This window comes from Schistocerca piceifrons, chromosome X (assembly GCF_021461385.2).
Source record: "Schistocerca piceifrons isolate TAMUIC-IGC-003096 chromosome X, iqSchPice1.1, whole genome shotgun sequence".
Lineage (NCBI taxonomy): Eukaryota > Metazoa > Arthropoda > Insecta > Orthoptera > Acrididae > Schistocerca > Schistocerca piceifrons.
This window is the reverse complement of record NC_060149.1, coordinates 654,159,317-654,174,360: the sequence shown is the minus strand read 5'-3', so window position 1 is coordinate 654,174,360 and position 15,044 is coordinate 654,159,317. Positions and strand designations below refer to the sequence as shown.

General features: G+C 39.0%; 1 protein-coding gene across 4 annotated transcripts in view; it reads left to right on the top strand.

Annotated features, from left to right (window-relative positions):
• Positions 1–15,044, top strand: part of LOC124721188 (GTPase-activating protein and VPS9 domain-containing protein 1) — a 362,758-nt gene that overhangs the window by 220,133 nt on the left and 127,581 nt on the right. For 3 of the 4 annotated variants that reach the window (XM_047246029.1, XM_047246032.1, XM_047246030.1), the window contains 2 exons: positions 1,594–1,910; positions 11,502–11,646. In XM_047246029.1, the coding sequence (XP_047101985.1) occupies positions 1,594–1,910; positions 11,502–11,646 (462 nt within the window). The remainder of the gene's footprint in view (positions 1–1,593; positions 1,911–11,501; positions 11,647–15,044) is intronic. The other variant, XM_047246031.1, reaches the window with a different exon arrangement.

Genomic DNA, 15,044 nt, shown 5'->3' with positions numbered 1-15,044 from the left:
TTCCATTTAACCTATCTTTTTTGATGAATGTGTTATCCTGAACATCAAACACAAAATAAACAACTACTTATGTATCTACTGCAGACACTGAATTTTTGAACCACAGTGAAAGTGTTGATTCTAATTTAAATAGACACCTCTCAAATTTTGTTCTGTATTTTGTGTTTGAATCCTTCCAAATGAGGTGATACAGCAATAAAACCCATGGTTATGATACTAGTGAGGAGAGATGTTCAGTGCAGTTTTAATCCTCTCTGACGTCCATATGTAACTACAAATGAGCGAGTGAATGAACTTTTCAATAAGATTGTAATCAGTACTATCAATCAACTTTTGTCTGCAGCTCAGTTGGTAAGTTCTCCCTTAAATGTCTAAAATAAAGCTGAGGAAATTTCTTTGAATGTGTGCATGAATGTTCCTTTAAGCTTAGGTATTATTTTTCACGTAAGTCATTATTTTGTTTCATTTAGCATTATCAGTGCAACCATTATGGTTCTGTGTTCTACCTCAAATTTAACATGCCCTATTGATTTAATTGATATGCTCTGCTTCCATATATGTGTAAAACATATTTCAGATTTACATAAGCTATTTTTTTTTCCCCAAAAGTATGTATAATTATGTGTGCATCAGCTGAAAGAGAACCCAAAACGAGTAGTGTCCATTGGTGTTAAGAGATTAGCCACACTAGATTATACTGCAAAATACAGTCATTATATCTGGGATTAGAATCCATGCAATGTTGGGAAAGACTAATAGAATACCATGCAATTTTTCCTTACTGTGCAAGGGATCTATTCAGTGCACCAGCAAACATGAACTGTTTTTCAGTTGCATGAAGAATGGAGCATGCTGCTTAATACTTTCCTGTTGTACAAATTTAATTTGCATGCAATAAGATAAATTGCTTGAAAAGAAGAATGCCAGAAGAGATGCATCATTTACTACTAAGCAATCTTGTCATAAAGGATCCTGGAATCAGTGATTATGTTAAAGATATGAGTGGTCTCCAAGAAGGATGTATGACACCAGGGGTGGACATGTTTTGTATGAATTGTGTCTTTATCAAAATCTTTAATTTTTTCTTTCTTTTTAATTTGGGGAAAGGGCTTTCTGCCCTAGCACCTGACAGATTAGGTGAGAAGTAACTGTGTATTCTAAAAGTGTCAGTGAGAAATTAGTTCATTTGAATAAACTGTAAAAATTCCTATCAGACTGAATCAAGTGATACTAAATATTTCACATATATACTGACACAGGATGTCACTGTTGACATGCAAGAAATTAACATAAAGGCTCTTAATTGAGTAGTATAAGATTAATATTATTTTTGAGATGTGCTGGTGTAAGGATGACCACATCTTTTAATGTAAAATGGGACTCCTACAAGCAGCAATTCAGTAGTGAATATAAACATGTTTAGCATGGTGATCTCAATTCTATGAGGGTGAATCATGGATCTACTGTTTAGAGAGCACCGTATTAATTGATGCCAGTAGGGATTTTGTATTTATAAAGAGTGTTAAATAGTGAGAAAGTAGATGTTGATTATATGTTTGTGATTTCATTGTATATGACCTTATTTAATATTAGCAGGTGTTCCAGTCACCTCTGGAGAAACATGCTTGATACATGTAATAGACAAGATAGATAAACCAGTAGATGGAAAGAACTTGGTGTCGCCAGGTACACAGAATATTGTCAACATTCCAAGCCCTGTAGTTATGGCATCACCGCCCTTGAACCAGAATGGTCCAGTTCCTGTGGTTCAGTATAATGGAGTATGTGCGGCATCACCGGCAATAGATGACAATTTTGCTCAGACTGCAGCAGCACAAACTGCCATCCACGAACAAGCATCAACTCAACTTGCTGGGAACACACCTGCAGATCTTGAATTAAAACAAGAGGTAAGTTTTGAATTAAATGAAATGACAGTCTAATCAGTTTTCTTGTAGTAATCTAATATAATTTATATTTTTTTTCTCAAGAGGCATCTTGAGAAGAAGTTATTTTTAACATATTCTAATTAATCAAAATTACAAACTCCGTTATTGATATAAAATATCTGCCTAAAATGTTAACATGATAGATATTCTATTATTGATTGTCTACATTTTGATAGTATAAGGATAAATAAAATAAATGAAAAGAAATGATTTACATTAATTTTCAGACCATTCTCTTTTCTGTATTTTTTGATTACTGACACTGTCATTTGTGGTATCACTATTTTCAGTCATCGTCATCATCCACATAGCACAGTTGTGAAATTTATATTTTCATTCTCAAAAGTATTTTCTGGCTATCTCTTCCGAATATGATGTGATTTCTTAGACTGTAGTTACTGTGGGACCTGAGAACACAGCTGTTTTTATCTGAGTACATATCGGATATTGCTTCTATACCGAAGTGAGGAGGTTACAATGTGTCTTGCTTCCAAACATATCATTTGCCCGCTGCTCTCTCATTGGCTGCATGGAACCAGGAGCTGACACACCCCGTTCCATTTCCATCATACCTCATTGTGACCGTTGACAACACTGCAGCACGAGACACATAAATGCACCACTGGCACCCATCTAGACTTTTACTGTCGTCTACAGAAATGGATACTCTTATTAAGCATTTGTCCAGTTTTAAAGTCAGTTGGATTCTGACAACGAATGGATTCAGGTAAACTGCAGCTTAAACATGGTAGATGTTCCTAGAAAGTATGTGGTATAAGTTCCCATGGATAGCAACTTGATGTAATTTGTTACTACTCTCACTACTCCCCATCCCATACTCATCTAGTTCTCAGCCAAGCTGGTATCACTGTTCCCCCTCCAACCCTTCTGTAGTGCTGTGCATGAGAAATTGTGAAACGTGGGCTGCAGTATCTTCTGGGGTGCAAGTCATATGTATCGACAGCAACTAATACATAAATAAAAGATTACAATCATGATTCGGTTCACTTCTTGAACTTGCACTCCATCCACCATCTATTGACATATATTGGTACTATCTCCACGAGTCTTGCTGCTGTAATTTATTCTTACCACAACAATCAGTCAGCTTAATATGATTTGTTTCATTGCTTAGACATTTCATTCTCAGTAAATTTTCCTTATTGTTTCATCTGAATGGCAGCATCATGTTGTAAAGCTGATTAAAAGCTGGTCGTAACATTTTTACCTGGTATTCTAATATGTGAACAGTGATCAAATTTCTCATTTGCAACCCACATAGTAAATAATTACAGTCTCTTATAATCAAATAAAATATTGATCTGGGTTCAGAATCAAGTAATGTTTTTTGAAGGACAACATTTCCACTTTTGCATGTTACCTTTACTTAAAAAGTGGCATAAGGTTTGTACGTTGTTCAAATGCAACAATAGTTTGTAAGATGATAGAATTTGGTGCTATTTTCTCCCGTGTCTCTCAAAATTCAGTTGTGACATCAATAGTCAAAGCTTCACCTGTAAATCTAAGATGACCCCTATATACTATATTAAATAATGTAAAAATATTAACCTCAGCAGCAATAGTATAATTTTTGAATATAAGATGACCCTGTATTTTTTGAATGACAGATTGGGGGAAAAAACCTCATCTTATAATTGGGTAAATACAGTTCATTTCACACTTCTGTGTTTGGCAGCGAGTTCATAGGAGCACTTTGACTATTTCTTGATGGTTCTACTATGACATAGCACGTGTGGAAAATGGATGCATAAAGCTTTTTGTGCACTCTCTGATTTCTACCTATATAGGTAGGAATCAACAAAATGTTTTGGTATTCAAAGGAGAAGGTTGGTGATTGTAATTTAATGTAAAGTTATCCCCAGTGTTAATAATTGCCACCCAATTTGCTTATTATATCCATGACACTCGCCCCTATTTCATGATAATAAGAAACAAGTTGCCTTGCATTGAACTTCTTTGATGTCCTCTGTCAATTATATCTTGGAAGGATCCCATACCATGCGGTAATATTCCAAAAGAGTATAGTCAGGCAAAGTGTACACAGTCTCTTCAGTAGATTTGTGCATCTTCTAAATGCTGTGCCATTAAAATGCAATCTTTTGTTTGACTTCCCCACTTTTCCTATATTATGGTTATAATTTAAGGTGTTCGCAGTTCTAATCTGTAGCCACTGATTTGGATCAACAACCTTTAAGTTCATGCAATTTATATTGCAACAACATTTAAATGGAATTTTTTTAGTGCTCATGTGGAGGACCTGACACTTTTTGTTGTTCACAGTCAATTGCCACTTCACGCCCCAAGTGCAGTTATCTTGTGTTAATCATTTTGCAATTTGACAGAAATCAAGAACAGTAGAGGGCCAATAACACTTCCTTGGGGAAAGCCAAATATGTCTTCAGTTTCACTACATTATTTTGTCAATCCATGCTAGTAATATGTCAACAGATCATTTTCATCAGCGTATTTCATAATGCAGGGACACTGTATATGTTCCAAAATCCCACTACAGATCTGCATCAATGATGAGTGTATAATTCAGTGGACTACTTCTATTTCCTTTCTTGTGTACTGGTATGATCTGTGCAACTTCCTATACTTAGCAATGTAACTGAAATTGTTGTGAATGTAAATTCATGGGGGTTATAATTTCCTATTGTGTTACTAGAAGGGGCAATCAAAAAGTTTTCATTTGAAGGCTGTACAGTCCAATTGGGCAACCTTGTCGTAAACAGTGAGGCAATCATCCCACAGAAGCACCAAGTTAAAGATGCCTGTTTGGTAAAACATTACAGCCCCTGGCCATGTACTAGATGCACCTTGAATTTTAACATAATATGAGTGTAGCAGGTGCACAAAACTGCAGAGGTTGTTTTGATAACTCTAAATGAAGTAATTTAATTTCTTTAAACATTACAAATTATTAAAAACATAAAACACAGAGTTTTAATGTTAATTATCTTAAAGGGAGTCCAGTAAGTGCAACTAGGACTAACTTCTTAATAGTTTGCCATGCCACCTTTAGCAGCTATTAATGCTTCAACTTGGCTTGGCATAGTGTTAACACATGCCTGTAATGTGCCCTGCATCTTTTGGTGATGATACGAGACATGAATAATCTTTTCAATGTGATGAATTTTTTGTAGTGATTGTTTCCTTTGCTTTTTCCCTTTTCACTAACTCCCAAACATTTTCATTTGGAACTTCCTGGCAGATTAAATCTGTGTGCCCGACCGAGACTCGAACTCGGTTTGCTGTGAGGACCGGGCGTGAGTCGTGCTTCGGTAGCTCAGATGGTAGAGCACTTGCCCGTGAAAGGCAAAGGTCCCGAGTTTGAGTCTCGGTTGGGCACACAGTTTTAATCTGCCAGGAAGTTTCATATCAGTGCACACTCCGCTCCAGAGTGAAAATCTCATTCTGGATTTTCATTTGGGTTCATGTCGGGAGAATTTCTTGGCCAGGGTAACAAATGCATGTTTTCTTGCTGCTAAAATGCTTTTACTGATTTTGCTGTGTGACATGAAGTTCCACCCTGCACAAACACAAATGGTTCTCCTTTAGGGATCCATTGTTTTGTTTGGGGTATGAGCTTCTTGCTTAACACCTCCTCCACATTGTTCCTTCAACAAAGTACAGCTGTCTAGTGCCTTTGCCACTGATGACAGACCATATCATGACTTTGATGGGATGTTGCACAGTCTGCAAAATACAGTTCAGATAATACTTTTCACCAGAACACCTTCATACAAACTGATATTTATTTACCAAAATTTCAAATGTATGCTCATTTCTAAAGAAAGTCTGAAACGAAATGAAAAAGCCATTGTATTTTGCTTAAAGATTGGCCTTGAACTCAGAAAATATATTTATCACTGCAATATGAAGGCAGATACTGTCTAATTTTATGATACTCACAGATTTTCAGAAGTCCAAATCTCGATGAGATGTTTTGACATCATAGAAACAGTTAATTTTGGTTGTTGGGCAGGCCAACGAGCCTTGAAGCTCATTTGTGAAGGTTTGCATTGTACAGATGCATTAACACCACTGGGTTCCAATTTCATTTTAATTTCTTTTGTACGAGCAAAGTGATTCTCATGGCATATCTTTTTTAAGGAGTGCTTGGACATTAGTGAGAATGCTGGTCTTCTGCCCCACATGTTATTTCTTTGAGGGACTAATTCCTCATCAAAATCAATTTTCTTCTTTACGTGATTCTGATATGCGCAATCTTTGAGAAGTCTCCCTGTTTGAATACATATTGGTGCCAATCAGTGCTTTTATCTCTGCAATCTTTTAAGGTTACAAATCATTTACTTTACCCGTTATTTTCGTATCTCATTGTATCTAATAATAGCCAACGGCCTTGCCGCAGTGGTAACTTCAGTTCCCGTCAGATCACCGAAGCTACGTGCTGGGCTAGCTGGGCTAGCACTTGGATGGGTGACCATCCAGTTCGCCGAGCACTATTGGCAAGCGGGATGCACTCAGACCTTGTGAGGCAAACTGAGGAGCTGCTTGACTGCGAAGTAGCGGCTCCGGTCTCATAAACTGACATACGGCTGGGAGAGCGGTGTGCTGACGACATGCCCCTCCATATCCGCATCCAGTGATGCCTGTGGGCTGAGGATGACACAGCGGCTGGTCGGTACCGTTGGGCCTTCAAGGCCTGTTTGGATAGAGTCTAGCTTTTTAATGTATTTAATAGCACTCAGTAATCAGCAAACTTCTTGATCGGAAGCTACAGATGGTAAATACACCAGGAAACCAATAATACTAGATGTTAATAGTGCACTCGTGCTTCAAACACATCAGCTGTTGGTGTTCTCAGAACTGCCTGGCAATTGTTCATCAACAGTCAGCTCTGACAAGAATGATGCAACACAAAAAATGACCTCATTTCATTCAGTAATACCTATTTAACAATATTCAACCTATTAGCCAGTTCACAAAACCAAACCCCAGAAATAAATGACTTGTCAAAAAAATTTGGTGCATCTAATATGCCCAGGGATTGCATGTCCTGCTGCATGAAGTACTGTGTAACTGCCTGCTACATATCCTCATCCAACAGGTATCTTTGATCCTTCAAGACATTTTTTTAAGAAACCGAAGGCATGATAAATGCATGGGAAGAGATCAGAACTAGAGCACACATATTTAATATCTCCCACTTGAGTTGGTGTAACTTCTGCATTACAAAATTTGCGATATGGGAATATGTGTTGCATGAAGCAACAGCACCCCTTTTCACTTGTTGGATGAGGATATGTAAGCAGGCAGTTACAGACTACTTCATGCAGCAGGACATGCAATCCCTGGACATATTAGATGCACCAAATTTTTTTGACCAGTCATTTATTTCTGGGGTTTGGTTTTGTGAACTGGCTAATAGGTTGAATAGTGTTAAATGGGTATTACTGAATGAAATGAGGTCATTTTTTTCAGTTCCCTTCCACAACAGTGTTTTTTGAGAGACATGCTGCCCCATATACATACTTCATTCTCAGAAAGGGGAAAGATTAATAGCATATTGATCCTGTTTGGACATATTTGGTAATAATGTCCCCATAGTTCATGTTCCCTTATTTACTCTACAAACATCAGAGACACACTTCCCTTGCCTACAAGTCAGTGCTTATAGACCCACATCAGAGTCAAGCTACATTGCATATGCGGTGCATTAACACCCTCAAATGGAAACTTTTCAATTGCCCCTTACATTTTTGGATTTTGATGATGCACTTTTGCTTCATTACTATCTTTCTTTTAATGTTTGTGTGGCATTTTATTGCAAGATAGATTCTGCTGCTATACCAAATGCTTCCCTCAGAACTTCTGTATCTTTGGGAGAGGTAGCCTTGGAGAAACCGTTCCAACTGGTGTGCAAGATGTATAAAACAGAGGAAATTCTCTTTGAATGAGAGAGAGAGAGAGAGAGAGAGAGAGAGAGAGAGAGAGAGAGAGAGAGAGAATTCCAATTTCAAATAGAGCAAGTGTTAAACTATCAGTTCAATATGTCATGGTTGCAAAATACTGACACAAATTATTTACAGTGTAATGGAAAAACTGGTAGAAGCCGACCTCGGGGAAGATCGGAACTGTGAGGGTAGAAAGGGTAAAATGTGTGGAGAAAAAGATTATATACAGCTTTACATAAACTGTATGGGGGTTACAAGAGTCAAAGGGCATGAAAGGGAAGCTTTGTAGAAAATCCCCAGTGTTATTCATTCTATATATAGAGCAAACACTAAAGGAAACAAAAAAATTTGGAAAAGGCATTTGAGTTCACAGAGAGAAAATATAAACTTTGGACTTCGAAGAGCAGTTGAATGGAATGGACATTGTCTTGAAAGGTGGAAATAGACTGAACATAAGTGAAAGCATAACAAGAGTATTGGAATGTAGTTCAATTAAATCAGGCAATGCTGAAGGATTTAGATTAGAATATGAGACACTAAACATAGTAGATGAGTTTTGCTATTTGGGCAATAAAGTAACTGACATTGGCCAAAATAGGGAGGGTACAAAACATAGACTAACAATGGAAGGAAAACTGTTCCTCAAGAAGAAAAATTTGTTAACATAGAATATGTATTTCAGTACAAGGAAGTCTTTCCTGAAGGTATTTGTCTAAAATGTAGCGTTGAAATGTGGATGATAAACAGTTCAGACAAGAAGAGAAAAGAAGCTTTTGAAATGTGTTGCTGTAGAAGAATGCTGAAGTTTAGATGACTAGACGACGTAACTAATGAGGAAGTGCTGAAAAGAATTGGTGAGAAAAGAAATTTGTGGCATAACTTGACTAAAGGAAGGGATCATTTGATAGCGCACTTTTTGAGACATCAAAAAATCATCCTTTAGTATTTGACGGAGGTGTTGGGGACTAAGAGATGAATACAGTAAGTAGGTTCAAATGGATGTAGGTTGCAGTACTTATTTGGCTTTGAAGAAGTTTGCACAGGATAGTGTGTTGTGGAGAGCTGCAAAAATGGATACTCTTCCAGAGATATTCAGAAGGCACTTTGCCATGCCACTCTGCCAGAGGGCCCAGACGAACAAGATGATGATGAACGTGGCATGTCTACCATATGCTGGACCAATCTCTGCCAAAATCAGCAGAATTCTCTTGAAACACAACATCAGAAGCGTATTTTGCCCACCCACTAAAATTTAGGCACTGCTGGGCAATGTAAATGATGACCTGGGGCTACGGAAGCCAGGTATTTACAACATACAATGCCAGTGTGGGATGTCATACATCAGCATGACCACCAGGTCAGTGGACATGAGATGTAAAGAACACCAAAGGCATATGAGACTTAGACAGGCAACCAAATCAACACTAGGGGAGCACTGTCTAGAACTCAGTCACTTGATGAACTACAGTGCCACCAAGATTGTGACACAGACCCTGAGATACTGGGACAGTCTCACAGAGGAATTCATCGAGATCACGGTCACGGAGAATCTCATCAGCTGTGACACTGGATGCCAGCTCAGCCCTGCAAGGAATCCAGCACTTGAAATTCAGAAAACACAATGAAGACGACATTGAGGTTCAATGAGAAATAGAAATGAGATGGAGAACAAGAAAACAGCCTTTGGACAGACCACCAGAGAGTAGAGACTAGAGGTGACACGTCACTAGACAAGCCCAACAGTATCAGATGTTGGACTGAACCCCTGTTACCACAGAGGAGACGGAACACCTGTAGTGCACAATGAAGACTACAGCATTGGAGGCCTGCCCAAATAGTCAAGGACTTCACACACAATGCCCAAGACAACCAGAGGACAGCCAAGGTGGCAGCAGTTGATGGATAGAATGCCTGGCATGCTGCAGACGCACACCGGGACATCAGACGATGGGCATGATACAAGTGAATGAACAAGCAGGATGTGGACAGCGGGTGGAGCACCAGTTGCGAGAGAGGACACGTAGACCTTATCTTGGTGGATACGGACCATGCACGGAACGCCTGATATGGTGGGGACCGAAAACAGACCACCCAACACCATCCAGGCTTAAGTACTGGATCCCATAAACCAAAGGACCATTCTCACGGAGCACATGAAGAAGACAGCAAGTCACGCCAAACAACTTGAAAAACCTGTGGGAGACCTGATTATTCAACATGTCAATATATCACTGGGAAAGCCTGAAGAATTACATCAAACCAGTCCTTGTACTGAAGACAGCATCACCACCACCACCACCACACTCACCACCACCAAATGGTTCATACTAGATCCAAAATGAGAATAGTAAAAGACAAAAGAACAACAACCAGAAATTGAAAACTGGTCAGAAAAGGTTGCAAATTACAGTGAGATCCTGTATGAATCATTCCAATTTTAATTAATATTTCTGTTGGTCTTGTTGAAACTACCACTCAAACAATGCTGAAACTTATTTTTCAGCAGCTCCACTATTAAAAAAAGTTCTGCTTCCAGAAACTGACAGGAAACAATGTGCAAATTAAAACCTTTGAACAGGTTGTGCTAAATTGCTAATAGAATAATTTACAGTCCATTATTTCAGCTTATGGCTATATGTTAGATTTTTTTGTAATTTGTACTTCCTTAGAGCAATTCCACTGATAAAGCTATGGTCCCATGTCAACCTTTGCCACCAAATCAAACGTTGACATTTCTGTACTTATCAGAATGTCTGTTGATTTTGAGTTTGGGCTTAAAATATGCATCTTTCGTAGCAAAACTTTAAAGGCATGTTGAAAGAGTTTACAGAAAGTGCCAGCATTTTTCATTTGTTTATAAATGTTCAAAGGTAAGTGAATTAACCAGAGGCAAGCTAACAAACCATTTAGAAAACAGGGCTTGAGATTGTAATTTCCATGCAAATTTGTATTCTATGTTTCTGGGTTGTTCCTTCTTCACACTTGAAATAAACCCCAACTAAACAAATGACTGTTTCAGGAAAATGTATGGGGGTGCATGGGATTCATTAGAAAGTGTTTTATAGTGTATAGAAGATACGTAAACAGCAGGTGTTACAATTATTTGTTACCAAGAAATCACAAAAGTGTGGGGGCATGTTGTGAAACACTATATGCGTTGTGTATTAAGATATTACTGTAGCTCATTGTCTTTTAAGATCACACGAGTTTCCTGTTTCCTGTCGATTCCATTTAAATCCCTTTATCCTCTAATGTTTTTACCAGAGAGAGGTCTTTCAGCTTGAATGAGCTTGTTACTAACATTTGTCTTTTACTTTGCTGTTGCCTAATAATTAGATGATATTTTCTTTCTTTATTTGGAAATAAGTAAGTAATGTTTCTTATTCATAATTCATACAGCTCCTTTGTGTCAGTACAGGGATAGTAAGTCTTATGATTTTTTAGAACTTGCTACTTATTGCTGCTGCATTAAACACATGCAGTATCTGCTGTCAGAATCATTTATTTATGCTTTTTTTTTTCTTTTTTCCCTTTGCATGCTTGGTAATGGTAGTGTGTTATAATGATTTTTCTGGTCTTTGGAGTAATTGTTTTTACTTTTGTATTGTAGTTGCTACCTGAGGATGAGGGTGACCAGGATGGTGTGGGTGAAGCAATGTTAAACCTTGTGCGACTTAGTTCAGCTAGTTTGGCATCTTCAAGCAGCAGTGCCAGCAGCTCCGATCACCGCCCCAAAACGGTTACTCCAACACCAGGTAAGAATTGGGCTCAAAAACCCATTCTAAATTGTATATTTGCTGTATTTATTGTCTGTTACATATACAGTAGAGTCCAGTTAATCCAAACTAATTGGGACCGGACCTTGTTCAGATTACCAATTTGTTCGCAATAGCCGGAACTACGATGACAAGTTTCTAGAATGAAGTACACCAAGCAGATGAGTAGGTCCACCATGGTAACAAATGGGAACAAGTGTGGTAACAATGACTCACTATCGCTCTCTGCCCTTGTTGTTGTGCATTGTTGAGACCTTTGTAGTGTCTATGGTCAGTGCACTGCCAGCTGGCCCACAAAGCGCTTGGTTATGTTAGTTATCTATCGCTGGCACACGTAACAATTGTATTGTATTCATTCAGGTGTAGTGGTGTATGTATTTTCGTCATGAGCAAATGGAAACATACAACATTAACTCTCAAGGAAAAACTGAATGCTTTGAAGCGGATAGACAATGGTGAGAATGTATCTAAACTGGCAACGGAACTGGGTGTTGGTATAGCAACTTTTTGTGATTGGAAGAACAACCAAGTGAAGCTAGAACAGTCCTGTGCAATGTCTTCGGGGAAAACACTCTAAATTCGGGCAGACTTTGAAACAGTCCCAGTACGATAAAGTGGTTGAAGCTCTTTTCCTTTGGTTTACACAGAAAAGAGAAAGGGGAACTCCTATGAGTGGAGCACTGGTTCAGGAGAAGGCTGTTTACCTGAACAAGTTAATTAATGGTGATGAGTCTTTTAGTGTGAGTATGGGTTGGTTGGACAGATTAAAAAAAACGACATTGAATCAGTCAGCTAACAGTTACTGGAGAGCAGCTTTCTTCTGACTGTGATGCAGCGAAGGAATACTTGGGTGATTTTGGAAAAATGATAAGAGAGAGAAAGTATTCTCCCAAACAAATTTATAACGCTGACGAGACTGGCCTTAATTTTAGGGCATTGCCAACAAAAAGCCTGGCATCAAAAGCAGAAGACCATGCTCCTGGTTTTAAAATGTGCAAAGATCGTGTGACTTTATTAGCATGTAGCAATGCTGCTGGTAATCACAAACTGCCTTTTAATGCTGATCAGCAAATCTGCTAGGCCCGGAGCTTTTAAAAACTGCAACATGAATTTCCTGCCCGTATATTATCGCAACCAGAAAAAAGCATGGTTGGATGGTAAGCTGTTCAGAGAATGGTTTCACAGCCAGTTTGTTTCCTCTGTTTGACGGTTTGCTAAGGAAAATCATTTATCTCCCTGTGCAATCCTTTTGATTGATAACGCACCATCTCACCCTAGCACTGAGTAATTATGTGATGGAGAAATTGTGGCGAAGTTTTTGCTGCTGAATGTTGCACCACTTCTACAGCCGATGGACCAGGGTGTACTGCAAACATTAAAATTTATTTACAAATGGCTCTGAGCACTATGGGACTTGTTATGTCCTAGCCAGTAATGCCACCCGAGCCCGCTGCCAAAAGGTTGGCAGCATCAAAGTCCGGACGCCGTCCGCATAAGCAGCGCCAGCGAGACAGCAAATCGCCGCAAGTCTGCGCGCGCCACCGCTGGCTTCTGGCTTCTTAAGCGCTGGAGTCGCGAGCGCTAGGACAGTTCTGTATTTGCCGCTCAGTTGTATACTCGCCACCGAATTGTGTACTTGCTAGTCAGTTGTGTGTTCATCGCAGCAGAGTTGTTGTTTGTCGTCAGCCGACGCTGACCTAGCCGCTCCGACTCGAACCAGACAGATTTCTGTAGACACCGAGTTCACTACTGTGTTTCTGTATCTTCATGAATAAAGATAAGTACCGACTTTTATTTAATCTGAGTGTTTGGGCTTTCATCTTTCTGTTCACTGTTCCAGCGGACCGGTCGGCCCGCTATTAAAAGTGTGGCGGTGACTTCGTAAGCCATTTCTACAGCCAAGTGTTTGTCGCTACGAACACCGCCACAAAAGGACTCAACTGCTGAGGTCATTAGTCCCCTAGAACTTAGAACTAGTTAAACCTAACTAACCTAAGGACATCACAAACATCCATGCCCGAGGCAGGATTCGAACCTGCGACCGTAGCGGTCTTGCGGTTCCAGGCTGCAGCGCCTTTAACCGCACGGCCACTTTGGCCGGCATTGATTTACAGAAAACGATTTTTAAGAATGCTGATCCAAGGTAATAGCATTCCTTTAGTGAACAAAATAAAAAAGACCAATGTGAAGGACGTTGTTTATTGGGCCGCTGAGGCATGGCAGAATATTTCACAAAATACTCTGAGAAAATTGTGGAGAAAACTGTAGACATCTCTTGAATTTCAGGACAACCTAGTTGAAAATGAAGAGGAAAGTCTACTACAAATGATACAGACAATCCCTGGATGTGAAGAAGTTAGTGAAGGAGATGTAGATGAGTGGATGGAAGTGGATAGGGCATGTGTGGAGAACCTTACTGACATTGATTTAGTTGCTGCTGTGACTCAAGACAAGGAAGAAGTGGACTGCTGTGACGTAAGTGACAATGAGCCTGAAAGCGACAAAAGAGAGCTGATGCCACACAGTGACACAGCAGAAGCCCTTGACCTCGTGCTACGTTATTAGGAGCAACAGCTCACTGCTACACCTGCTGATTTGATGTTTATGAGACGATGGCGTAATTACTCGTCATATAACAGACTGTCTTCATCACCCCAAAAAACAATGACTGAGTTGTCATCTAAAAAGTAGGGATAAAATGTCCACTGTATTTTAGTAAGTTTGACAGCCTTTCTTTCATTGTTATGCATTGTTTAAACCTAATGTTTTCTTGCCAATTTTTCTAATACATCTTTACTGTACTGTGTAAATTAAAATAGTGTGTGTGTACAGCAGTTTAACACACCGTTTTCCATACTTAGCCTAACATTTTTCATGTTCGGATCGACCGAACGTTCGGATTACCAGGGTTCGGATTACCAGGGTTCGGATTAGTGGGACTCTGCTGTACTTAAGTCTGCCAAGATAAAAATGGGGGACAGTAAGTAAAAACAGAACAGGCCAGGATCTCTCAGTTGATTAATTGTGACTAGGGAAATTTTAGATCTTTGCATTTCCTGGATACTTGAAGAAATGCTGAAGCTGCTGTGAAGGGAACGCAGGGCATCAAAAACTGACATCAGTTAATTAATTAATAGACTATGAATAATAAATTACTTTAAGAGGAACACTGAGAAACTTAAAATATTTGAAGGACAGGTGAAAATAGTAAAATGTGTATTGTGGTACACAGCACATTTGCACAGTCACTTTTACACAATTTATTCCATAGATATACTGTGGACATTCTAAAGAATGTGGGGAAAGAGAGGGGGATAAAAAAATACAGTGAGATGGGGCAGTGTGAGGGTGACAGGACACTTGGTGGTTATAGTTAA